General features: G+C 37.0%; 2 protein-coding genes across 5 annotated transcripts in view; one reads left to right on the top strand and one right to left on the bottom strand.

The window, feature by feature from the left end:
• LOC121319921 (OCIA domain-containing protein 1-like) overlaps positions 1-1,077 on the bottom strand; it is a 13,771-nt gene extending 12,694 nt beyond the window's left edge. The window contains exons 1-2 of one of the 2 annotated variants that reach the window (XM_041257885.1): positions 934-1,077; positions 35-119 (exon numbers count right to left, since the gene is read on the bottom strand). In XM_041257885.1, coding sequence (XP_041113819.1) covers positions 35-119; positions 934-972 — 124 coding nt within the window. In that variant the 5' untranslated portion in view covers positions 973-1,077. The remainder of the gene's footprint in view (positions 1-34; positions 120-933) is intronic. The other variant, XM_041257894.1, reaches the window with a different exon arrangement.
• A 1,675-nt stretch (positions 1,078-2,752) lies between these two features.
• The window catches only part of LOC121319840 (protein furry homolog-like), a 183,340-nt gene continuing 158,746 nt past the window's right edge, over positions 2,753-27,346 (top strand). Inside the window, exons 1-2 of one of the 3 annotated variants that reach the window (XM_041257831.1) lie at positions 2,753-2,977; positions 6,537-6,645. The gene's annotated coding sequence lies outside the window, so the exon portion shown is untranslated. Of the gene's footprint in view, positions 3,025-6,536; positions 6,646-27,346 lie in introns of all 3 variants that reach the window. The other 2 variants (XM_041257812.1, XM_041257821.1) reach the window with 2 other exon arrangements.

Here is a 27,346-nt window from a genome sequence, read left to right as displayed (position 1 = left end):
TGAATTGTAAATAAATAGTTGACTGAAAACTTACACCTGTACCAGAAGCTCTCTTGGTTACACTCTCTGAAGACTCTCCTTTCCTCCTCTGTTGGGACATATGCCATGCCTGCTGGATTCTGTAAGAGCAGCACACACAAGTAGCCCAATAAATTAATTCTAGTATATCTATATCTATATCTATATATATATATATATAAAAGGTTGGTATAACGTTTGACTGCGCGCGTTGGTCACAACTACGCCGCGATCTGGTGACTGGGTGTTCCTGTAAACGCTTGGTCAAAGTAGCGTCACCACACCAATGCAAACACACACACATACATACAAGTAACACGCTATAACAAAGTTATTTATTTATTTTTTTTTAAATCAAATACGAGATAAGTTCTCAAGATCTCGACATAACGAACGGTTTTTTTTTTTTTTTTTTTTTAAATGGCCTCAACGAGCCGCCGTACAACATGTATGCAAGTCTTCTTTATTTCTCAGCGAAAGAGTACCCGGCAAATACCAGTTCAGGGTAAATATGTGGTTTAAAATGTTGTTTTATGGAAAATAATGACAAAATTCCACGGTAGAGCCCGTCGACTGGCATATCCGTTTGGCAATAGAGACGTACAAACGAACAACATTAAAACATGTTGCTAAATGTGAGACACGGTTAAAGTGGTACTATTTTATAAATGTCTTTATTGTTTATTTAATATCCGCTTTTTTAATTGACCAAATGAGATTTAAGGATAACAAATCTGGCAGAATTTCGCTTTTTTTAAAATATGTGAGTTAAGTGTAACTTGACCATAGGTACTGTATTGCCGAAACATTCAAACACGATGCTTTTATTTTTGACATTTGCCCACAAAACCCTTGCTTTTTTTTTCTAGAACAACAAAACATTACAGTTGATTTACTGCCCACATATGACACTACCTGATGTGATCCACCTACCCCAGCGGAAGCTTGAGACATTATAAAATGTAAAATTTACAACTACAGAAAATTACACCTGGCCGAGATGAACAGCAGCTAAGATAATGTACAGAAACTCCCAAACGACCTCCAACTGGCACAGGAAGTTACGTTTTCACCCCTGACATGGAAATGGTTCTCTGAGATAGGAACTTTTATCAATAACTGCTGATTTGTTCTAAAAAGTTACAGAAAAATGCCAGAATATTTACTTTTGTTTTTATAGTTAGATAGATTTGCGTGATAGAATCCTATTTTTGCGGTAAACTATAGTATTAGAAAGCCTACCAAAATTGGCGTTTCGTAAAATGTTGTTTTGCCTTTAAAGCAGTGCTATTATTAAACGTATTTGTCTAATTGTCCTTAACTTAACGTTTTGTGTACTGACCGTATTTAACAAAAGCAAACTTCTATGCGGATACCACGTCAATTGATCAAAAATGCAAGTAATTTCGATAACTGCTTTACATTAATTACGGACAGTGGGTTGAGCACAGAATATCGAAATATGTTGACAATTTATGTAGTGTATATTTGAAACTATGAAACAGGTTACATTTCTTTTTGCTGAAACACCGAGATCAGGCGTCGTCCTAGTTTAAACTCTCCCCGAACATACGTTTGTTTGACATAAAATTGGACCAGGCCTGAGGCGATGCATCGATTTATCTTATCGTCAATCAAGCCTGTGTGTAGTTTTTGTGTAAAGGGTTTAAGCAAAGGAAAGCTTTTATTTTTTATTACATTTGGAATCTGCAATTATTTTTTGCAATAAGCGCAGAGCTTATTTGTCCTCCTCGGGTCTGACTCGACTGAGCTCACCTTCACTCCACTGCCCCGCCCCCTGCGTGAGTGTTTACTGATAGGATTGATCTGTGCAGTCTTCAGAGTAACAAAACAGCAAGTTAAGAGCGTTGTGCTAGAATTACAGATACTGTGTCGCCTGAGCTACAAATGCAATGACTTCCGATGTTTGGCAATTGTTTTCTAAAGTAAGACAGCAAGAAAGTAAAGTTAGGGATACTCTGGTAACACAACCAATTTGCGTGACCATTTAATAAGATGGCACCCTCCCTATAATATTCGTTGGTTACAATTATATATATATATATATATATATATATATATATATATATATATATATATATATATATATATATATATATAAATATATATATATATAAACTGATGTAATCAATTCAATCTGCATAATACTTTTTAAAGAGTTACTAGCAATGTTACACAGTAATCCACAGCTCCACATGTATTATTAATGCGTTTATTAATTTTTTTACCCTTTCATGACTTTCATGAATCAGCGCAGCGGCTTTTTTTTTTTTTTTGAAGAACGATATATCTATCGATAGTGAAACACTAAGCATCGTCCCAGCCTTAAATTGAACCACCGACCCTAGTTTGTCAATTTCTACCAATCACACCAATTTCAGTGTACAGCTCAACCGAACAATGATACGATTTCGGTTTGGATAACCTTCCAAAAATTAGAGGTGGGGCTACAGAGATTACTATTCATTGAGCAATCACTAAAGCGAAACCTTACCATTGTACAACCACGAACCAATCGATGAGCTGTTAACAATGTGAAGCGCCCGGGTAAACATTTGACTGACATAGCCATTGACTTATGTGATTTGAAGGATCTATCCAGTATATTATCTAATACCAATCGCAAGCGAAAGAAGATGGGACAAACTCAGGCGGTATTGACAGAATGCAAGCCTATCAGGTAAGGCAAAGCACAACGCCGTTATGCACTTATGAGCCAATCGCACGAGAGGGAAGGTAGGAGCATTACGGGCCGTCGAGTTTAGGTGTAAAAAAAAAAAAAAAAAAAAATTCAGAATTGAAGAAAAGAAAACAACTCGGAACGGATTGTTGTAACATAATTACACATGTATAATTTATTTTAGACAACGTTACCATCTAGGAGATACTGGGAATATAAAGAGGACTTTTACCGAGCGAACTGCACTTTAACCGGAGGGTAAGAACGACCAGCTTTTTGAATTAACACACAGTACGGAGCTCATTGTGAGTTACTTAAAAATAATATTAAAGAACACCATTATATACTGAACATCAGCGTGCATTTAAATTGGTAGCTGTGATTTGTATGACTACGTGAAGGCCGATAGGAATGACAGGTTTTGTTCCTTTTCTGTTATGTCTAAACAACGTAAAATGTTTTTGCTTATGTTATGATGTGACTAATTCTTTATTTGCTGTGTATGAGACCAGTGTCTCAGTATTTCGTATGTTTTCTGTCCTGTGTCATATGTTCTCATAATGTAAGTACATGCCGTTTCTAGTAATATGTGGTCAGATGTATGTCAGTGTATTTAGTACTGGCTTCTTTGTTGTGTAATCACCCGGTTCCATCTCAACATAGTGTAGCGTTGTATGCGGGTGATTAATAATATAGAACCCGACGAGGCTGTTTGATCCTTGAAACACTTTGCTGGTTTATTTAAATCAGATATAACTGAACAACAACAAGAATAGTCACCATTTTCTTTAATCCCGCTCTCTCTCCAGTCTTAGCTAAACAATCCATGCGTCAATCCCACAGGCATGGCAAGTCAAACATAGCTGAACAAGGCAATAGTACCCCAAACATTTCCCGTAACAATTCTTACAATATTAGTATAGATATCTGCTGTGGGCTGCATGAACTACACGAGCAGACACGCTCAGTTATTTGTGTTGCTTCAAGAAGCAAGGTAAAAATGCCCCTTTTCAAGTGTTTTTTTTTTTTATTTAAATGTTATTGTATAAACATACTGTAACTTGTCAGTCAGTTATGCTGTCACTCTCGTTCGTACTAGCGTAATGTATTTATTCTAAGTTCGAAATATGTTGTGGAAGTTTATTTTTATATTGTCTGTACCGTATTGTATACTGTACTATATTGCCTACTATTTTTTTTTTTTTTTTTTTTTTTTTTGTAAAGCCTCATATTATGTAGTATTTTAATTGCCATTTATGTTTGTGAATTCGACACATCCTGTATTCAAACGAAATAAAATTATAGACATTTGTTTTCCAAACGTTTAATTTGGTACACACGTACATGATTTTAGTGTCGCTGGCATTTCGGCATAAAGCTGTGAGGATGTAGTGTCATTGCGAAGTGGTTTAGGTTATTTTCAGAATCAATGGACAAGGTTTACACTTTGCATTTTTACTTTTGTTTTTATTAATATTTTTCCACAGTGTAGTCAAACTACTGCAGTGGCTTTCGAGATAATTGTTTTATAACACTGTACCATTGTTGGGGGGGGGGGACCAAAAAAACAAAACAAAACATTGCAGCAGTTCTAGTCCTCAGAGCCGCCCTCTTCCACCCAGAACGCTTATTGATTGATTTTATGTTGAGTCAAAGTTTAGTTACAAATGAGGTACAACACATATATATTAAAAAATGAGTGTTACTCCTAGGAGGCCAGTAATGTACTAGTGTTACAGGAACATAAATGAATTGAGGAAATGGAAATTTATACTATCGATTGTTTCATTATTCTATTTTTTTACTTATGAACCCGTGTTCAATAAAAACTGGAGCTGCTAGTGTATATAGGGCACCTCTAGTACTTCCTTCCCAACTGGGAATTTGTTGAATGTGAAGCATCATGGAGCACTAGCAGTCTGGCATCATGGTGCTGTGTAATACGGTTCAAAGCACAACAATGTTTAGTTTGTTACAGTAAAGTATGCATTCCCATAGAGTATACTTTATTTTTGAATTTTCAGTGTATTTAATGTAAGAGCAGGATCTGCTGTGCTTAGCTTCTAATTATGGACATTAAAATGAATTCATTTTTAGGTGGTGAGTTTCCTGTGCAAAGAGTAAGTAGCACGGTTCCAAAAAATATAGCATTATATGTCCCCACTAGGGTAACCTAAATACAGTGGTAACCGTAATATCCTGGTATTTGTATCGTTGGCAGTTTCCTTCAAAACCATTATCAAAATACAGTATCCGTTAAGAAAAAGTTCTTCAAAAGATACCTTGGTAAGACTGCAAGTATCATTGTTTGATTTACAAGAAGCATTGTTTGCAATTGAAAAATGCATTAAACGTTTAAGAAAATAATTACGACAATTGCAGTGTAGAATAAAAGGAACAGTATCTATACCGTAATGTACCTAAACTGAAAAACTGGTATACCAACCCATCCCTAGCCCCCCCCCCCCCCGTTGCTACAACTGTTTAAATAACTTACCTGTAATTTTAATTTTCATTGTTAACATCCGGACAACTTTTTACATATACATTTTAGTCAGCTTCAAAGCTCTTTTCAAAAGGCCGCTCTAGTTCACTGAGGTTTGAAATCATAACAAGTGCTCTGGCTTTTTTGTTCAGTACCACATCATGGGTCATTATTGCAGTGTTACCGGTGTGGGCAATAATCTTTGCACTATCAGTGCACCAGAGCGGCCATTTTGAAAAGAGCTTTGAAACAAACTTTAAAGTTATAAGTGTAAAAAGTTGTCAGGATGTTAACATTAAAAATAAAAATTACAGGTGCATTATTTAAACAGTTGTAGCAACACGTGGGCATAGACACACAGGCAGGTTTTAGATTTTACCATATTGTTATTGCATTTTACTTTAGTAAATTTTACCATTATAATTGTGTATGTACAGCAGATGCGTGTCTGCAGTTGCCCTTCAATTAATGCCGGACGCAGTTTGCATTTTTCTCATCTGAAATTGCTCCTGAGAATGTGCCTCATTTTAAATAGCTTTATTTAAGTTTGGCCTGAATAATTGCAATGTGATGTGTGTGAAAAAATATAATATACAGTGTATAATTTTATCTGCATACTTTCTCGATCTGAGAGGCCCGAGTGTAACTTTGTCTGTTTCACATTTAGACAGCAAATTAAATATATGGGCTGAAAGTGATGTGTCAAATCCAGAGCAGGAAGCCTGTTTATTGTAGATCTATGCACGGACAACAGCAGACACCCGGAAGAGTGACAGGACTTTGAAACTGAACGGAAGACACACAACTTTGTGTACTCCCTTATATTTCAATATAAAACCGTAAAATAAATTCCTGTGGTTTGTCAAAAACTGTTCAAAGCAAGAAGCACAGCACATCTGTATGACCATTGAATAAAGGTAACTCAATTTTCTCAATGATTTTGTGTAGGCTGTTCAAAATCACCTTATTATTCGGATTCTCTTTGTATTAAAACAAAACAAAAAACAGTCTTATGCATAATAGAAACTCCCAGAAGCTAGTAGTGCTGGGACGAACTCAGCAAGTTGGACACTGGTGTTTTTTTTTATTTTTATTTTTCTGTGCTATGAGATTCTAACTCGCGCTGAAGCAGCACAATGCGTTTTTGACCCAGATGGCATTCCACAGAGATCACTATACGTGCACGCGCATAATCTGGGTTGTTTACTTGCTGTCCAAAACTTTTAAATCAAGACTTGAGCTGCTGTGTTGACCTTGTGGTTTTATTTATAGTTTGCTATTTGTATAATTTATACATAATATAATATATAATCTATCATTTTTTTTAAATAGAGAAGGAGAATACACGATGCATGTCTGTCTCCAGTCACCTTTACCATAATGTGTGTGATTTTTCACATGAAAATCCTGAGACCTACAAAAGGATGGCAATATATATTAGGTAAGATGTAGAAGATTTATTTTGTTAGCACCATGCACTTTTAACCCTTTAAGGACTGGGATCGTGATGACTTACAGGGTCACCGGACTTTGCAGTACAGGCTTGAAACACATATCATTGGATAGGGGAGGGACTGACGTTTAATTCCTGATAGTGACATTACATGACAAAAAACGGAGAGGGGCATTTAGTGTCTAGGGTGGAGAAAGTTTTGGCAGCGGAGAGAGAAAAGACATGACAGCCTGCTTCAGAGAAACTTGTTTAGAGGTAAGAAAGACACAGAAAAATTAACTAAATTTATCAGGTATGTGTTTTTTTTCCTTGTTGCTGATAATAATGGAATGAATAATTTATTTTATTTTTAAAGATTTATTTTGAGACAGTAATTGAGAGTAGTGTCCATTTATTGATTAAAAAGACCCTGAAAATAAACGTGTATTATGTCATTGCAATCACTCAGGTGAAATAATGTCAAGTAATCTGCCCAAATATCAATATTTTTAATCAATTTTAAGGAAGTATTGTAAGGTCCCTCTAGTCGTAGACTGGCACGTTTTTAACATGTATCTCTAAGCAGAATACATAATAAAAAATACTTCACGTTTATAAAAAAAAATTAAAAAATAAATAAATAAATAAATAGTGTGTTGGGAGGGGGGGATCTAAGCAAAAGGTTTGTATGGTTTCTGAAGTAGCTTACTTTTATAGTGTTACCCAGAGTGTTCTGAGATAAAGAACACAATTTCCTACTGAAAAAAATAGATTTTAAAGTGAATTTTTATAGAGCGAGTCAAATGCAGCCGGAAAACACCTGGTCCTAGGGGAGCATCCCACTGAAAAATGCTTGGTCCTGAAAGGGTTAAAGGTTAACTAAACATTAACTTAAACTTTCTAAATCTGTTTCAGCAATTCCACAAAATGTGGAGTAGGACACGAGTTTCACAAATGTTACAATATTCTATAGCATCATGGTCTAACGTTAAAAGAAAAATAAACAGCAAAATAATGACGATGCAATTATAACATCCTTTTGTTAGTTGAATAAGAGGCGCACACTCCAGTGCCTACACACATACACACAAGGGGATTATTTGTTGCTCTCACATGGATCTACAGTATTAGATCAATTATAACAAGGTTCAGTGTTTTGTGATGTTAAAAGCTCAGGTGTGGATACAGTATATCAACGTTTTTGTGTGATTCACATTTCATAGGAAGTCTGTTATACAAAACTAAAACAGTGTGTTATGGGACATTTAACATGACTAAAATAGGGACTGCAGGTTTTTGCTTTTTATAATCTACTGTTTACGTGCTGTCGACATAATACTTTTAGGCAAAAGTTAGTGAGTGAATCGGTGTATTTAATTTTGCTCTGAATGTTACATTGGTTACTATAGAATGGCCTGTTTATGCTTTTAAGATCAGTATACACCTGAATTAAACAATTAAAAATATAAACTATTATTGGGGAAATCCTAAAATCATAGCTGATCTGTGTAGAAAAAAAATAGAAGACTTGTGTTCAAACCTGTTTTTCTGCAGGCATGTCTAAACAAGTCCACTCCAGTCCGGACATCTCCTGTTGTTAAGGGGCTGATCAGAGTGTGTTTTGATGATTTCCCCAACAATCTTATCTTTATGCTGCACAGGCTGCTGCTTTTAAAGTAACTGGTGCATATCTATGGGTCAGACTCCATTCACCTTTGTCATTTGTTGTTCCTTTTCAATCGGTGACATCCACCATGGACTGACATTAAGCAGAAACATGTTGGTTTTTTAATGTGTGTTTAACTAATTTTTTTTTTTATATATCTGAGTTGCATGGTGTCCTTCCCTTTTTATTTTGATAATTACTTTTAAACCCTATGCACCATAGTTGTTTTTTTTGTGATGTTGTACCTTATTTCCTACATTTATTTCCTTCCTTTTTGACCAAAGTAATCCATCCTCCACTGCTTGACAGCTTTACATCTCACATACCTTGTCTGGTGAACCTTTCTGTCACTTGAGTTAAATTTTTTCTAAATGGGCAGAGTTTAGTACTTGCACAGTTGAGTGCAAGCTTGGCTTACTGTACTAGGTTTATTAAAAACACATCTGGTAGCAAGGGTGTTTTAGCGATTTCTTTGCAGGCATCAGTGAATCAGTTGCCCCCTCTCAATACCATGTGTTCTATACTGTGTTTTCAAAGTGCCCTCATGCCAAGGCATTCCAGAGCAAAATACATGGCATATTATGGTTTCTACTGTGTTTACTTTGTGCTACAGTTTGGTGATACCATAACTAAAGATCATCTTAATTACAGTAACATCTCTAAATTGGCATTTGCAAGCAAATTCAATATTTTGACTGCTTTTAATATCTAATCTAATTTAGCTCCAATGTGGTAAGCCTTGATTTGATACAAGTTAAATGCTGCTAAACCTGTATCTTTTCTTAACCTTTCTTCAACTCTTTGCAGTGCTTTTCAATTTATTCTTGATGTTTGTTGCGAGTTGTATATTGTTTTAGCTGCAATAATCCACCATGCAGAATATTTTTCCTAAGACACTTTGCTAAGACTGGAAGTATCATTGCTTCATTTCGAAGGACACATTGTTATTTCCAGTAGGACTCTTTCTGACCGTGTAGTGGAAATGACCCACATGTTTGAAGTTTGCCATAGAAAAATGCAACGGCGGAATGGCTTTGATGGCAATTGACAGTAAGGTAGAAATGGTTAGAATTTTGAAGCTATGGGGGGGAAAGTTGAGCAGCACTTGTTTTGTATGGGATGTTGAATAAAAAGTTATTTCACACAAATATAGCATTAACCATTGTGTACAGTAATAATGATATTTGTGGTGCAGTATAACAGACATGGCTTCAATACAGCAATGTGTCTAAACCGTGGTAAACCACAAAAGACGGTTTACAGACTTACTCCTACGCACATTGATTGAAATTGTCTGGGTCATTTTTTATTTAAGGGGTGGGAATGAAGCAATGGTACAAACTGCACTATACTGTAACCGGCATGACACTAGCATGGAAAGGAGAAATGTAAGCCTGTCTATTTCTTAAGGGCCTCGGTTCTACTGGATAGGACGTCCAGTGGGTCCCGCTGCGGTTTGCCTACATTTTTAGCTGAGCTAAAAGAATATCAGAACATCATCCTAGCCTTCACTAGTCTAGTCTTTTATCTGATTCTCCCAACGGTGTCCTGGCCAATTATTTTTCCCTAGCAGCTGGTTTAGACAGTCAAATCCTTTTTTTTTCTGCTTGCATGAACAGGAAACTGTGGCACCTGTTTGTCATACAGTATGTACTGATGTCGACTTGGGAATAGTTTGTTGTTGGCAGGGACACAGTATTAATTTTATTTAATTCCCCTTTGTTTAGCTTGGTTGTTCTCTAGTTGCTACACGACAGAAGGTATACGCTGTAAACATGGTGAGGTTGTGATTTTAGATCTCCAAACAAACCTTTGGCCTTATGAGAATAGTGGCGAGTGGATATAACAAATTTTGGGCGCCAAATCCAATTGTTGGGCACCACTTTAAGAGCAAGTTGGTTGCTTCCATATTCAGCTGCTTTAAATACAAGGAAAACACTAAAATGATACAAAAACAGAAATGTAATGTTTGCTTGATGCCTCATTGTTCATATATGCTCCCTTCATCTGTGCTCAGCCTTGCCTGTCCTCCATGTGATCTGCTGTTTGACACTGCACCTTTCCTCAAATGCTGCAGCTGTAACCTTTCTTCCTCATACTATCATTTTTCATCTTTGGTTCTTTTAAAAGGGAACTTCAAATGTCCTGCAGTCCTGCCTTTTGGCAGTGTGTTCTTTAAATCAGCTCTCTGAACGAATTGGAATTTGGCCTTAACTTAAACCTGTGAACTATATACAACTATCAAATCTTTCTGCTTATTCACAATCTGAGTCCGTGTTGCCAACAGTTAAAATGTCTACATCACTTGGCCAGGATGTGTTATTTGGTCTTTGTTTCTATTTACCTGAGGAAAGCCAGTGCTTTACACAAGACTTTGGATCAAACTTTTCAAGGGACTGGCCCTCTGCACTGACTCTCACAAGATCTTCAACAGTTGCCACATTAAGTGAGTTGCTAGCTTGGGTTTAATTCTTTTTTTGTGCATAAAATCTACGTTCACATTGGGCAGCTGATATTGGGAACGCAAGCATGATTTCCACTAAATGTAGAAGATTTTTTAAAATCTGTGCAAAGCAAAAGGGTTCTTTTGTTAGCACGACCCTGTAAACCAGTGTAGGATTTATTCATAAACTGACCTTTGACTAGTGTTTTAAGCATTCTCCATTCTGCGTGAACTGCATAAACATTGCATCCATTCCTTCTAAAAGGTCACTGTCCCAATTCAATAAAGCCTAGGACCCACATGAGCGGCGCGGCACCGCTAGCTGGGAGTGGTAAAATGCTGCAAATATTGCTCACCTTTTATTTCAATTAGAGTGAATACAGATTGATGAAAAAATGACGTGTTGCAGCGGCAGAATTGTAGAACGGCAAAATTTTGCTTGGTGAGCTGTTTTGCTGTTCAAACATTTTCCCACAGTGGCAAATTTGGGTCTAGCCAATGGTGTGGGATGTGTCATTTCTTGATGAACTTGAATATCCATCAACATGTAGGAGCTACTGATAGCTGAAGTTTCTCAGCATCCCCAGCTATTTGATTATAAAAATAAGAATTTCAAGGACGTTGGTTATGGGTGTATTGAATGATCTAAAACAAATACTAACTGCCTACACCCCGGATTAATCCAGTTACAGTGGCTCTCAAAAATATTCACCCCCCCCTTGGACTTTTCCACATTTTATTGCGTTACAGCATGGAATCATGGATTTAATTAGGAGTTTTTGCCACTGATCAACACAAAAAAAGTCCATAATGTCAAAGTGAAACATAAAATCTACAAATTGTTCTAAATTAATTACAAATATAAAACAGAAAATAAAGGTCATGAATGGCAAGGCAATGTGAAGATTCAGGGGCATCAAGTCAGTTCTAGGGGGCAAAAAGGCAAAACATAAATCCAACCCAAGGGCACCAAGGCAATTTCATACTCATTCATAAAACAACAGCAAATAAATACACAGCTTATTATGCTGATGAAATTAATTGAAACAAACACAAATCAATGTTTTCTGAGTGATTCACATGCTAAAGTCAGAGACACACTGCTCAATGCGATCGTTGCATCTCTCTGGCAGAGATCGCGTCGCAAAAAACATCTCTGAGAGCGGGCGACACACACTGCCGGATTGAAATCACAGGAAGGGACGCAGAATTAGTGATTTTTTTTTCCTGATGTTTGACCTACCCTGGATGCAAAAAAGTACAGTGGCAATGGGGCAAGTCATTGACAATATTATCTACAAGGGGGCGTGATTGTGAAAGCCACATATGACTGGGCATGCATATATTCTCTCTCTCTATTAGCACACACACACACAACATATATACCTACACACAAGCTGTTCCATTGGTTTGTATGCAGTGTCCGTGCTGGTGTCTTTTGAAAACAAGACCCGACAGCCCCATAAGTATTGTACTTTTTAACTATCAGACAAAATATTTACACAGTAATTTAAAAAAAAAAATGCTCCTACAACCATGATTCATTTAATATTAATAGTGTTTTAATTAAACTATGCCTAATCACGTTTTTTATTTACAATGTAGGGAACGTACTGTGTCGAACAAATGCTTATAATTTAAACATGTATTTTCCCTTCATTGGAAATAAAAATGTTATTTGGTATAATTTAAATAAAACGCTATTAATAAGTACATCATGGTTATAGCAGCAGTGAAGTACTCTGTAAATGTTTTGTCTGATAGTTAACATCATAGTATACATCATATACAAACCAATGGAATACTTTGTGTGTGTATTAATAGAGAGAGAATACATGCGTGTCTGTTTCCAGTCTTATGACCGAACGCGGTGAACACATTGGTTGCTGACTTTGAGACTTGAGAGTGGGTATGACACACTGCCCCATGCGAGGGAATTGAATCACAAAATATTAAACATGTTTAAACTTTGCGAGCCGACTGAAATCGATCGCCGATCCTGTAAAATTGCACCTCAAAGTATAACGCAGTGTGTCCAGAGCTTAATTGATACAAAAATAAAATATAGGTCACGTTTCCATTGTAAAAATAAAATGGTATAAAAAATCTAATTTAAAAACAAACTTTTATAATGAAAAAATACAAAGGGTAATTTGGCAAAATTTTTATTCAGGATATTTTTTTTACTAAACTCGGTCACTCGCCACTGACAAATACCATTTCCGTTCACAGTTGAGGTTTTAAGGGGCCTAAGTGCGTTCACATATATGGTGAAAAGGAAGCTTAAATTGCGGCGAAGTGCTTGTCGAGAATGTAAACGGTGACGTAAACACCACATTCCCGGAAGTTAACATAAGAGAGTAAGCTGGGAAATTCACAAACGTAAATATGGCTGCTTTATTTTTTGCAACACTGTTGGTACTGTACTTATTGCATAAGATACGACAAAGGTGTGTGTTGACATTGCAGTTGGTTGCTGTGGAAAGAAGTGTTGGATCATGTGTAAATGCAGCAAACAAGGACGTGTACATTACATTTGCTAATTCAAGCCTATGGAGCAAGCAATTAAATGATATAATATTCTGTCCAATCTCACTTTTCAGGAGAGCATCTGTAGCGCCCATATTGATACTGGCTCCAAAAGCACTAAATTTGTCTCGCCGCCAATCTGAACAGTGAACTAGTTCTAAACCTACCACTGGGAGGATTCACTACCACACCTGCAGAAACATACCTACAGTACACCATTACATTATCTCTCACAGCTACATCTGTTCCACAGTCAGTCACAATGGAAATGTAATTTGCACTGTGAACCACTTTCTGTAAATCACCTGTTATTTCATCAGCAATGACTTCAATTACCTTGGCACATGCTGTGCCATTGCCATATGTTTTAGATACTTCCAAACCATTCTTCCTGATTAGCACAATCTGAGAGTGAAGTTTAGTGAATGGCAGTTCTTCTACTGCAATCATGTAAGCTGCTCAGAATTTCTTATTCCCTGTACGTTTTTTTTCTGCATTCACTTCATTAGCATGATCCATTGCTCTGGCTATCAGTGTCTGGGTTGGCGTACACTTTGCAATAATGCAGTCCCTAGCATTTTTATGCTTTCTGCTTTTCATTGTGCTTTTCACAGTCCTCGTTTTTAAAATGTTCAGTTTCAGAAATATCAGTTTTCCCTGCAACAGCTGTGCCTGCTTTAGTGCAAAACTCGCAATATAATTTCTATTTTTAATTATTGTAATGTAACCAGGGAATTCTTGAGGCAACATACTCAAAGTACTGTTCTTGCTTTTTTGGTACGTCATCTGAAATGTAAAGCTGCTGCGCAATTATTAAATTATCTTCAACAAACTCAATTTTGAACACTAACATAGTCTATCTACTGTTGATGCAGACTCTGTAGTACTACTAGTGCTAGATGCAGTAGACAAACTGGAGAATAAATCTGATATTTTTCTTTTTGACATGACTCAAACAGCAAAGTCTGCTTTGGTTTACTGGAGGCTGCACAGTTCACAAGCAAACTTTTATCCGCTTGATATGGTAACCTTTTCAATTCCCTATTGCTTTTGTGTTTAATTCTCCACCCTTTTGTTCACGAGACTATTATTATTAAACGTTCATAAAGATTTAGGGGCATGTTTGAATGGCACATGTGCACACACAACCGTTTCTAAGTTCAGACACTTACATTTTTTCTTTCCTTACGCTATCTTAATTAGTGCTGGAACGAACACAGGATTTTCACGTTTGGATACGTGCTCATAATTTAAATATTCGTTCAGATATTTGTTTGTTTTCAAAAAGTAATATAAGCCATTATATTGCTCAGAATACATGCAAAGACAACTAGCAGCAAGGGCAGGGGGGTCGTGGTCGTGGCCCCTGTGTGTGTGCCTTTATTTTACAGCAAGACGTTATGTAACACATTAAAGTAGAAAAATATCCCAGGAGAAAAGAATAAATTGTGTAGGCCTTACTTTACCCCAGTGAATTAACTGCAAAACAAAGGATGCCGAACAGCATTCAAGTTAAACGTTGTTTTGTTTATTTCCGAAATATAGTACATAAAATTGATACCGCATTTTATTGATTTTTTTTATTGATTTTATTGATTTATTTATTTTTCATTCCTTGCCATTCCTTCGCAGTAAAAAGTGGCCATAGACATACTTGTGCCTTTTTGTAGCAGAACAAGCAAACGAAACCAGAAATTAAACTTTAAACACTTCAAATAAAACAAACATGGAAATGGTGTTGTAAAATGAAGGGGGAGAAAAACTCACTGTTTTGTTTCTCGTTTATTACATTCCACATAATAAAGTCAAGTGTTTCAAAGATGAAATGAAAATATTTCATGACAGCCATCTTTTGGAAAAATGTTCTTGTGTCATTGAACTAACACTAACTTTTAAACTAAAATAATAATAAAAAATTCTAAACTATTTTTTTTTAGTTAGGGACAATATAAAACCTTGCTAGAAAGCAAAAATTTTGATCACCCAGATAACTAATTGAGTAGTATTTAACCATATACAAGTAAACTATATAAAATGAGAAATATTAATAAATGGAAAATGGGTTTTATAAAAAAAGGGACATCAAAGGAGAGAGAATTAATATATTGCCATATTTCTGTGTACTCCGAAGCAAAATCTAAGTATGGTTTCAGCTGCACGTCTTCATCATTTCCACAAAATAAAACCTTCTTCTTTCAAAGTTGTTGTTTTCAACCCCTGCCGATCATGCATCAAACTGTTCTTTCCGGTGTCTGAATCAATCCTGTATGTTGATGGATTTTGTTTGCAACAAAGTGTGCTGTAATTGCTGCTTTTATATTTCAGTTGTCTTTAGGCAAGTAGTCCTGTTTCACATAAGTATGTAGTACTGAAAGTCAAAATAAATCTAATAGCATGGCGCGCAAGAGCCGTTTATTCACCTGCAGAGGCGCACCACAATTGGGAAAGACTAATTTTCAAGATATTTTCTCAGTAGACAGTGATCGCAAGAAAACTTGTCCAGCTAGGATTCTTTCTCCACTCACGTTTTCCAACACTACTCCAAATGGATAGTGGATCCATTCTTCTTCCGTGAGTTGCTTGTCTGGAAAGTAATTGCAGAATCTAGTGTGTAATTTAGTGATTACGGATTTTGTTTTTTTCAGTGCCTTTTGGCTAGCAGAGTACCCAGCTGAAACCAAGTCCCAGTGTATTCAAAGGTCATTGCCACCGACTATACACTTCAAATAAAACTGGTTAGAAAGCGCAACACATAGTGTAAAAGACACCATTTTCTTTGTCTTGCATGTAAAAAGAGAACTGGCATTTCGGACAGCTTCAATTACTCCAATTTCAAGAAATCTCTCAATTCTTATAACAAAATAACGCAGAAATACTTTCCTTGAAGCAGACTTTATAACTAGGCCAGATGTTTTACATACAGGGGTATCTTAGAAGTGCTCTAAAAATGTAAGCAAGGAATGAAAAAAAAAATGAAACCCTGTTGTGGAAGCTAATTCACATGGGTACTTCAAGAAATGGCTTGATGAGGTTCTTGATTGGATCAGACGGGGACCACACTAAGTGTTTTTCAGTTAGTTCTACCAACTGGGAGCTAGCTTTATTTTGTTTTGTTTTGTTAGTGGTTGTTTTCCCCACCGCAGTGTAAGAAAAACGAAACCAATACTGGTTTAAAACTGTAAGTCAAGACTTCAGCCTAATAATTTACACTGCCCTCTGCCACGCCACATTACAATTAGCAAAAGCGCCTCTGCACATCAGTATACAAATAATGGTGCTCAATCACTGAGGACAGTACATCAAAACAATCAAAACAAGTCCTCGTGGGTAATCAACTTGTTATATGATCATGAATGTTTGCTTAAGGCTGCAGAATCCTATTTTACTACAGTATACTTGAGAAGCGATCGTCTCGTGAGGTTGCCTAGTTTAACTGCTGTGTGGTGTTACATGTAATGTCCTTAAATTAAAATGACATTACAGTACAATATTTTACTGTCATGACTACCACTGCATTTAAGCATCTGGCTTACTTATTTTCAGTTGCGATGCAAATCTCTGTTTTTTTTCACTAAGCGGAGATGCAAAGCTCTGCAATCCCCCCCCCCCCTCCTTATCGCGCCGTGCCGCAATCCCCCTCCCTCTACATGCATATCACAATAACACTGCTGTGCTGGGTATGCATTCAGTGAATGTGTATTCACTTTATTGAAACAGATTTCAACTTACAGAGAACACAAATAAGACATACCTGCACAATGCAGTGGCACACTCGCCATTTGATTGCGCGATCCATGCTGCATACATGCTTAATCACGCGAGATGTGATCAAATTCAAAAACAGCTTTATTGGCTCTCTTCGGTTTACATGTAGTCAGTTTACACCGAAATGATTCTTATAAGTGGATTACTTGATTCTTACAAGCAGAGTATTTTATATTGGTTAGTATAGGAATGATTTTGTTCCAGTGGTTTTGATCATTATATGTTGTTGATTAGTGATTTCTTATAAATAGAGTCCAGTGTATTTTGAAAATCACCACCTCTAATTTATTAAAATAACTTCAGCAGATAAAATGTATTTGTCAAAGAACAGCTTCTGATAGTACTATAAATGCTGTTAACCGATGCAATTCAATGGTGAAAAATTCAAAGTTAAGCATTATATTTAAAGCTACATTTCTTAAACAATTCCTTCCTCTTAGGTGCTATTAGAACAATTCTGTTTTAAGTGTTTTCATGCCAAATGTCTCCGTCTAAACAAGAACAACTTTAAATAAGAACAAAAGACATTTTACTAGCGAGAGGAGGCCATTTGGCCCATCATGCTTGTTTGGTTGTTAAAAATCTTGCAAAGAAAGTTAATTAGACAGAAGACAACCACTCTGACTACTGTAATAAACTGTAAGCACTATTTATTGCTTTCATGCTGAACCTGCAGCCGTCTGCATTGGCAGGCTTTTGCTGTGTGACTCAGAAGCTTCTGGCCTGTGCTTTCGTTTGTAGGTGAAGCGTCACAAAATAGTTCCTCATCAAGCTGCTTTCCCCGGCATTCGGCATTACTGCTGCAGTAGTTTAATTTTCCCAGAGCGGTCAGTGTAGCTGGTCTCTTCTGCTAAGCGGAAATTCGTAAGCTTAGTTCATATTTGTTTTTAAAGCAGTATCGAAAAACTGCGATACTTTTGATGTTTTTATTTTACCCCGATTTTTAGTAAGTATCGTAGATTTTCGTGTCATGACATAATGTAAGTCTCGATATACCGCGGAACAGTAGCTACTTATGTTCACAGTGCTACTGTAAACTGATGAATTTGTTCCTGGGCAGTATTAGTCAAAACTCTTCTTTTTTACAGCTCATTTATTTAATAGATTTTACTGCATTTTATCATTTTTTTATTTTTTATGAATGTTTAACTTTGTTAGTTACTGTGGAATTCTGTTTACAGTGGTCAGTTTGACTTAGGATTTCAAAAATGGTTTAATTATGAATCTAGCTCAGATAAGTGTTTAAACCATTCGGTTTATGTTAGTAAAGCATTTGAAAAGTTGAATTCTGTTTTCTAGAATCAGATATTTCTTGGCTGTACAAGTGCAGGATATTTAATGTTTATGCTGTGTTTTTACTTGGTGCAGAGACCGAAAAAGAAAACAGCCCTTTGCTATTTAGAAAAAAGAACAATTTTTAATTTTTTTTTTTTTTTTCAAGGCAAGAACAGAAAGTCCAGATCAAGTTACAGTAGGACTGACTCTATAATTATGAATAGGGCATTTCAATACAAAAGAAAACATTCCCCCTCAGCTTCATTCCTAATAATTCAAACCTGAACCAAAATTCAAAGGAAGGATCACTGAAATAAATACTGTAGACCCCAGTTTACTTTACTGTCTTCATATTTGAATGTTGTTTATTCTTCACAGTCCTCTTCCATGCCACAAATAGTTCAGGAGAAGTTCATTCTTGTACAAAAGATACAGGATCTACTGATTAGTACAGATTATTCTGTATATTTCTTGTCAAGCTGCTGCATCATATTTCATCTGCTACTAATATCTCATGTTGTACAGTAGGATCCCCTTTGGGCAAACAGTATACTTTATTTTGAAGTATACTGTTTGTTATGTGATCTAAGTTGGCTGCTGTATTGTGATTATGGTACTTTTTGATGTCGGGAGATATTCAACATTAAACGTCTTCATCTATTCTATCTTTTATTCAGACTACAAGAACAGTTAAGTTAACTTGGCTTTTGTGTGAAAAGAATGAAATAAAAAGGTAGCTGTCAAAGACATCTAATGTACCCCAGAGATCTTTTGAGGTACTGACTTTACAGTTGCTGGTTTTTATAAACATAATTTGTTGGTGGGCCCCTGTGATGCAAAATGGCACCCACAAATTAATATCTGTATTCTGGAGACAGCACACTGAGATATTTTGGTGGTGCTGTTCAGTAAAAAGGAACCGTTTCTTTCCAATGGCTACAGTATATCAGTGATGTAGTTTCTTTGCATTTTGAACTTGCTGCATTCTATGATTCTCTAGGTCAGGTAGCTTAGGCAATGATCAATGTCCAATAAAAGTAATACCAGGAACCACTGTGTACATCACATGTTAACTCTGCAACTCACTATTTAAAAACCGTACAACTGAGTTGTACCATTGCCCAAGCACTAAACTTTATCCAGAGTTTTGACTATGCAGTGATTTAGGCTAGTTCATACAGTAGGTCCCAAACTGTTTAAACGAAAACAAATTAGGCTTTGTGACATGAATTTGGTGGAGTGTAGCGACCAAAGAAAATGTGCAGGCCTTTGGCAAAGTGGCTGCTGATTGTGAACAGGTGCAGAGGTGATGCAGTGCAAGACCAAACAGACAGGTGACTGTAATCCGTTTGGAAAAGGGGGGCTTTTATTTATACTCCCGGTCTGGTGACCAAACCATAAATCCCTGACAATACACACCAATGTTATAATTGTAGTCTTTGAAATGTTGGCGCAAACCCCATAATACAAATTAATACAGTTTTTATTTAAAAAATGAAAGGATGTCAGTTTGTTACATGCATTTGGTGGTTTGTGGTACTATAAACACCTTTGGTTATGCTAAACATTGTTTGGTAATCCTGAATGAATCTGTTGTACAGTATCAAAGCGGTCAATTTAAATGTAAAGTAAATTGGAAACAGCCAGGTTTTCAAATATTCAGGTTTGTTGTGAAAAAAAAATGAACAGTTTTTTTTTAAGGAGTTGTCTTGTTTGTACCTGTGCTTACACACAACAGTAGTTTCAAGCTTCTGGGAATACCTTCAAAAAATCGTTTCCTGTTTAGCCTAATACTCAGAAGGTGAACCTCAGAAGGTGTGTTTTCTCTACTGTTGCCCGTTTGCTTTGCCTTTTTGGTTTGTGTGCAATCTGTCAGCCAGCCAAATGCTTCTAGGAATAATTTTGGACATCTGTGATACCTTCTTCCTGCTGTCACCTCTTGCTCCTAGTTTCCTGGTGTGCTGACCTCTGGCATTGCTGTTGTTTCACTAATCCATAAATCTATGGGTCACTTCCCTGCTGCTACAGACAGGAGGATCTGGAACCTGCTGTTGACACTGCTTCACACTGAGTGACAAATGGTTCTCTTGTCATGTACAGTGTGAGGCCTGTATATCTGGGAAACAACTCAGTAGTAGGAAGTGCCTGTTGTGGAGTACTTTATATGGTTGACATATTTCTGTTGTTTTTAAAAAAGGCCTGAAGAGTGAGGTTACAAAGACTTTATTTGGATGTCTGGTACAGTACCTTTTTAATGTATTATAAACTGTTAACTGAATGAATAAAAAGATGGATAATGGACTAGCCCATGGAATGATGAAATTAAAGTACTAATCACAAACATGAAAAAAGTACACTCTGCATAACTAAGGCCCAGTCCACACTATGCCCTTAAACTGTATTAGTTGCCTTTAAACCTGCTTAAAAGTGTTAAGTATGGTTTGTGTCCACATTACGCAGCATTTTAATACCGTACTCGAGAACCGGACTTGAGACCACCATCAGATGCAGTTTATCAGATGTGTGGGCGCTGTAATACCATACTTCATTTTTTGTGTATCCTCCAATATCCCCAAACGCTTTGTGGAATGCTTGGAGAAATACTGGCTCCTGAAAGACTTGCTATCAGTGTACATTCCGGAATGGGTATTAATTTTTATGCCTTAAAAAAAAAAAAGGAGGACATCTCTGTTAAACTAGTAGGGAAAATAACTTCAAAAATAAAATGCGAGTTAAAAGTAGGATTGGGGTGAACAATTCACGTAATTTGACAGCTGTTTGAAATAAAATTAAGGGGACCAGAATTGGGTGCTTTTTTTTTTTTTTAAATGATGAAAACGGAATCAGCTGAATTTGTTCAAAGGGATGTCACCTGATTAAAAATAAAACCCGAAAACTTCAAGCCCTACTTGTGTGTGTTCACGTTTACTTTTTCCAAAATACTTTTTTTTTTTTTTAAGCAATTTTCACCTCCTATTTAGTATGAAGCATACCACACTGTTTTAAAATAAAATACAGTGCCTGGTGGGATACTATCGTGAAATTTCTGTTCATTGCACTGCCGGACTATTCTAATAATGTGTGGATGCATTCAGTCCGATCTAAGCATGAAATGGTACTTCAGTGTGGACGCTTTGAGCTGGATTAATTAGAACGGTTTCGAGTACGGATCTAGAGATGTGTAGTGTGGACGGCCTAAGTCGAGTCCTCAATATAGCTGAATTCATGGGAATAGTCCAAAACTAACAGTACATGGTCTGACTTAATAAAGGGGTCATTCCACATCAAATGGACCAATGGTCACACCTCAGAGGCACAGATTATTTTGATATTGCCTATGCATGTACCTGAAATCCCAAAATATGAACCGTAAACTATCGGGGCCTTCAATGTGGGGGTGCTCGTTTACGGATCAAAACGAGCACTGAAAAGAGCTAACCTCTCCAACAAGGCTTCTTTTTCGGTGTTTGTTTTTCTTTGTCATGTGCGCCTCCATTATACAGTTAGCCTAATATCACTTCCACGTACCTCTGTATGCATTATCAAAAGAATCTGAGAAGGTGAGGTGGTGTGGAATGACCCAGAAGCATAATGTACTGTAGTGTACAAACCAGTTAAATGGGAATTCACACACTCTGACTAATGTACTGTACAGTGACCAATAGTTTTCATGTAATGTTGTAAAACTAAAACTGCCTCAGACACACATCTCATTACCTATTGGTGCATGCTGTAGAGATCATTAGGGAAATTAATAGGTACATTGAGATTGATTAGAAACTTAAGGGATTAATCATTGAAAAACATCTCTAATTGAGTGATTCGTAGTTGGTGCCTCAGTTTAATAACTCAAAGTGACTGAAGTGGAACAAACAGTGAGAATAAGGTACAGTGTGCATTTGAAAAAGACCTTTTTACTTTTTGACATGCGTAGCAACTTTACAGCTGAAACGTCACTGTTGGATGGGCAAATGGATATTGGCTGCAGACACAGACACACATCTGAAAATTGTGAAAAACTGTAAAAATAATAGTAAACGAATGCCACAGTACAGGTTAACCACAGGACATATCAATGATACAGTACAAATTAGTGCTGGGACGCATAGCCATGTTCAAAGGCAGAAAAACATGTTGGTGTCTGCCAGAAGATACACAAATGAGAAATACGTGCAGCAGCACAACGCATTTTTCCACCTTGCAGTATATGCGCAACAGTTTCTAAAGTGGAAAAATATCTTTACATGGCTCTAAGGGATTTCTGTATTAAAATACAGAATACCAACGTAGCTGCTCTTAGTCCTCTATTTACTCTGGTTGTCAAAAAATGTCAACAAGTCCAGATTAACATGCCCACACAACACAAGCTGCCAAATAGCGATCTCTTCATAAAGTTGCAGATTCTGCTTCAGATTTGGGAAGCGAGTCAATCTGGGTCTGTTAGTGTCAGCCGTATGATGCAGTTCGGGTACCGTACGTCATGCCAGAATTACGCAGATTTCACAACTGTGGCCTAACTTTCATGTTCTTTCATGTTGCAAGCTTATTTTTTGTTGTGTGGAATGTAATAAAATAAATAAAATGATGAGTAAATGTTGTTTATTTCATTATACAAGCCCTCTTTTTCCTCATTTATTTTATTTGACGTATTTAATGAAGTTAAGTAATGTTATTACTTTATGAAAATGACAATGGCAAGGTATGTGTGTGTGTGTGTGTGTATATATATATATATATATATATATATATATATATAATATAAAAAAATTGAGACCACTGCAAAATTATCAGTTTCTCTGGTTTTACTATTTATAGGTATGTGTTTGGGTAAAATGAACATTTTTGTTTTATTCTATAAACTACTGACAACATTTCTCCCAAATTCCAAATAAAAATATTGTCATTTAGAGCATTTATTTGCAGAAAATGACAACTGGTCAAAATAACAAAAAAGATGCAGTGTTGTCAGACCTTGAATAATGCAAAGAAAATAAGTTCAGATTCATTTTTAAACAACACAATACTAATTTTTTAACTTAGGAAGAGTTCAGAAATCAATATTTGGTGGAATAACCCTGATTTTCAAGCACAGCTTTCATGCGTCTTGGCATGCTCTCCATCAGTCTTTCACAGTGATGTTGAGTGACTTTATGCCACTCCTGGCGCAAAAATTCAAGCAGCTCGGCTTTGTTTGATGGCTTGTGACCATCCGTCTTCCTCTTGATCACATTGCAGAGGTTTTCAATGGGGTTCAGGTCTGGAGATTGGGCTGGCCATGACAGGGTCTTGATCTGGTGGTCCTCCATCCACACCTTGATTGACCTGGCTGTGTGGCATGGAGCATTGTCCTGCTGGAGAAACCAATCCTCAGAGTTGGGGAACATTGTCAGAGCAGAAGGAAGCAAGTTTTCTTCCAGGACAACATTGTACTTGGCTTGATTCATGCACCCTTCACAAAGACAAATCTGCCTGATTCCAGCCTTGCTGAAGCACCCCCAGATGAGTCCAGTTTTCAGCTTTGCCCAACGCCTGGTCGTCTAATGGTTAGATGGAGACCTGGAGAGGCCTACAAGCCACAGTGTCTCGCACCCACTGTGAAATGTGATGGAGGATCGGTGATGATCTGGGGGTGCTTCAGCAAGGCTGGAATCAGGCAGCTTTGGCATGAATCAAGCCAAGTACAGGGTTGTCCTGGAAGAAAACTAGTTATACTAATTAGTGTGTGTGTGTTATAGTTCATGTGTAAAACCGGTCAATCAATAGATTAACCGGTAAATGTGTATATTTACCAGTTTATTGGTCAATCTATAAAATAACTGGTGGATGGTGCTTTTGCCCTGCTTGAAGTCTCTCCAGGGTTTAAGAAATAATGACTAATAATCACATAGTTTCCTCTTTTTCTAGCCAAAGCTGTCTCCAATTTTTGTAAAAAAAAATAAAAATAAAAACTCTCTTACATCCATAATCACTGTGGCAACAATTCGCAATACAAAGTAATGTAGCACACTATGTATGATTCTAGCTGAAATGCAAAACCTTTGTGCAGCTAGGTTATGCTTTTTTCTAAATGAGTTCAACTAAATAATACTAAGTCACACCTAGTAGAGTCATGAGTTTTGCTGAATAGATGGCATTATTACCATACCTAATGTTTGCCCTATGGTACATTTTTATTTAAAATAAAAATCGAAAAACTGCATTTCTTTTTTTTATACATAAAGCAAAGACAAGGTGGATAAAATCATTAGAAATAAAACCAGAAATATGTATCTAATAATGTCTGTATATAGGACAAAACATCAGTACATGGTCTCTGCTAAATTAATAATAATATTGCAAGAACGGATGCAGGGAATTTTAGGAAGATTATTCAAATACCTGTAATGTAAAAAAAAGAATAAATTAATTTACCCAAGTACATACAGATCTTGCAGAAATCTTCCATTAACCCTTTGCAGTCCTTTTATTCCGCACTTATCAGGAGCTTCAGTGACCAAGACAGCTCAACTTGCTGATGTTTCACAAGCAACGGTGTCTAAGGTGATGTCGGCATGGAACTCCGAGGGAAAGATATCATCAGCAAAGGGGAACAGTGGGCGGACGCGCATACTCCAGGATCGTGATATCCGTGTATTAATTCGAACTGCAAGGCAAAACAGGCGAGCAACTGCAGATCAATTGACTGTAAATTTCAACCTGGGGTGTGAGCAGCCAGTTTCAAAAACGGTCTGCCGACAACTCCACAGAGCAGGATACCATAGTCGGGTTGCAGTGCACAAACTGCTCATCACACCTGGCAATATACGTTTGCGAGACCAGTGGTGCAGAGAGCACAGGCAGTGGACTACTGAGCAGTGGAGAAATGTTATATGGTCCTATGAATCATCCTTCCCCATGTTCTCGACAAATGGATGAGTGCACGTGTGACGCAAACCTAAAGAACTCTATAGCCCCGAGTGCTTGGTTCCAACAGTGAAGGGTTCTGGTGGTTCCATAATGTGATTGGGTGCATTTTTCTGGCATGGTTTGGGTGCACTCATTCCCTTAGAAGGCAAGGTCAATGCTAATCGCTACTTAATGGTACTGAGTGATCATCTTCATCCCATGTTGCAGCATTTCTTGCCTGTCGGTCGGTGGGCGGGCCGGGTGTCTTCCAGGATGACAATGACCCCATCCAGAGAGCACGGATGGTCACCCATGGTTTGAGCATGACACTGGTGTTATCCATATGTCATGTCCTTCTCAGTCACCAGATCTGAACCCAAACGAGCATTTATGGGATATTCTGGAACGACGCCTGAGACAGCGTTTTCCACTTCCATCAACCAGGCGTGAATTGATTGACTTTCTCGTGGAGGAATGGTGCTGCATCCCTCCTGTAGAATTCCAGAGGCTGGTAGACTCTATGCCACAGCGCATACAGGCCGTACTGACCGCACGTGGTGGCCCAATGCCCTGTTAATTGACTTTACATTGGTGTTTCAGTTTTTTTGTCCACTAAATTATATATATATATATATATATATATATATATATATATATATATATATATATATATATATATATATATATATATAAATAAATAAATAAATTAATATTAGTGCTGGGACGATCACAGGATTTTCATGTTCTGATATTCGTTCTTTTTCAAAAAGTAATTTGTCATATTACTCAGAACGCAGTAAGAGACAGCATAGCAGCAGGGGCAGGGGTGTATGGCCCCAAATAGCAGTTCAAGTTAAATGTTGTTTTGCTTATTCCTGGAATAAATGGTTGTGGCAAAGTGGCTGGTGAAGGTAAACAGGTGTAGAGATGATGCGATGCAGGAGTAACAGGCAGACAACGGTATCCAGTGGAAAAAGTGCTTTTATTTGTAATCCAGGTCTGGTGACCGTAAAATAATAAATCCCCGGCTGTACACAACAATGTGTAAAGCACGGGGATAACAAAACAGGGCACAGTCCAGAACAAAAACAAACACATGGTCACCAGTCCTGGGTGAGTGCAGTCGTGTTGGTGGTGAGTGCAGACACAGGTATTTCGTGAAGGTGCAGTGGTGATCCGGATCGTGCTGACCCTCGGCGACAGCTCCAGATTTGTGCTTTAACTGTCTGGTGGTGCAAAACACGGACAATTATTACACAGACAAAAACACAACACAAAACACGTAACACGTCTTTTCTTTTAATAATGAGAGCTCCTCTCTCGGTCCTTCTCTCTCCAAGCGTTTACCCAAATGAAGGAAAAGATTAGCGTTACCCTGGCCCCTATATGTAATCCCGCATGACATCTAGGTAAACGGTTGCAGCTGCCTTATTACCGTTCTTTAGCGCCCTCACTGGTCGGGAGGGAGATTTATCACCAGAACTCATTATCTTTCTGTCATAATGGCACATAAAATTGACACCGCATTTTACTTTTTTTTTCATTCCTTGCCATTACCATTTCTTCACAGTAAACAGTGGCAATAGACACATTTTCATGAAGTAATAACATGGTTTACTTGTGCTTTTTTGTAGCTGAACAGGCAAGCATAAATTAAACTTTAACACTTCAAATAAAACAAACGTATAAATGTCTATAGCCCAAATATATGTCTCAATTAGTCATACTTTATTAAAATAAAGTAGAAACAGATATTCTGATGCGTTTTGACATGTTGTCTTCATCAGAGCATATTGAAATCAGAACTCATTAAATCTGTTAAGTATACCTGCTACTGATTGTCATTTAACACCATTATCTGATTACTAGAAATAATTATATAGCAGTCAGTGCATTCAATTCACATTCCATATACTTGGCAACAATCTGCTATATATGTTATTAAACATTATAGTTGATTCAACATCATGCAGTTGTCATGGTACATTAACATTCTATATACAGTATGTCCAGCACTAATCTGCCACATCTAATTTTTTTGTTAAATATTATAATTGATTCAGCGTAATGCAATTGACGCATCCAAATTCGATCATGTTTTAATATTATTTCATCAACAGTATACCACAGATCCATACAGTAGAAAC

This window comes from Polyodon spathula, chromosome 1 (assembly GCF_017654505.1).
Source record: "Polyodon spathula isolate WHYD16114869_AA chromosome 1, ASM1765450v1, whole genome shotgun sequence".
NCBI lineage: Eukaryota > Metazoa > Chordata > Actinopteri > Acipenseriformes > Polyodontidae > Polyodon > Polyodon spathula.
Note: the sequence above shows the minus strand (reverse complement) of the source record. Positions and strands in the feature narration are given on the sequence as shown.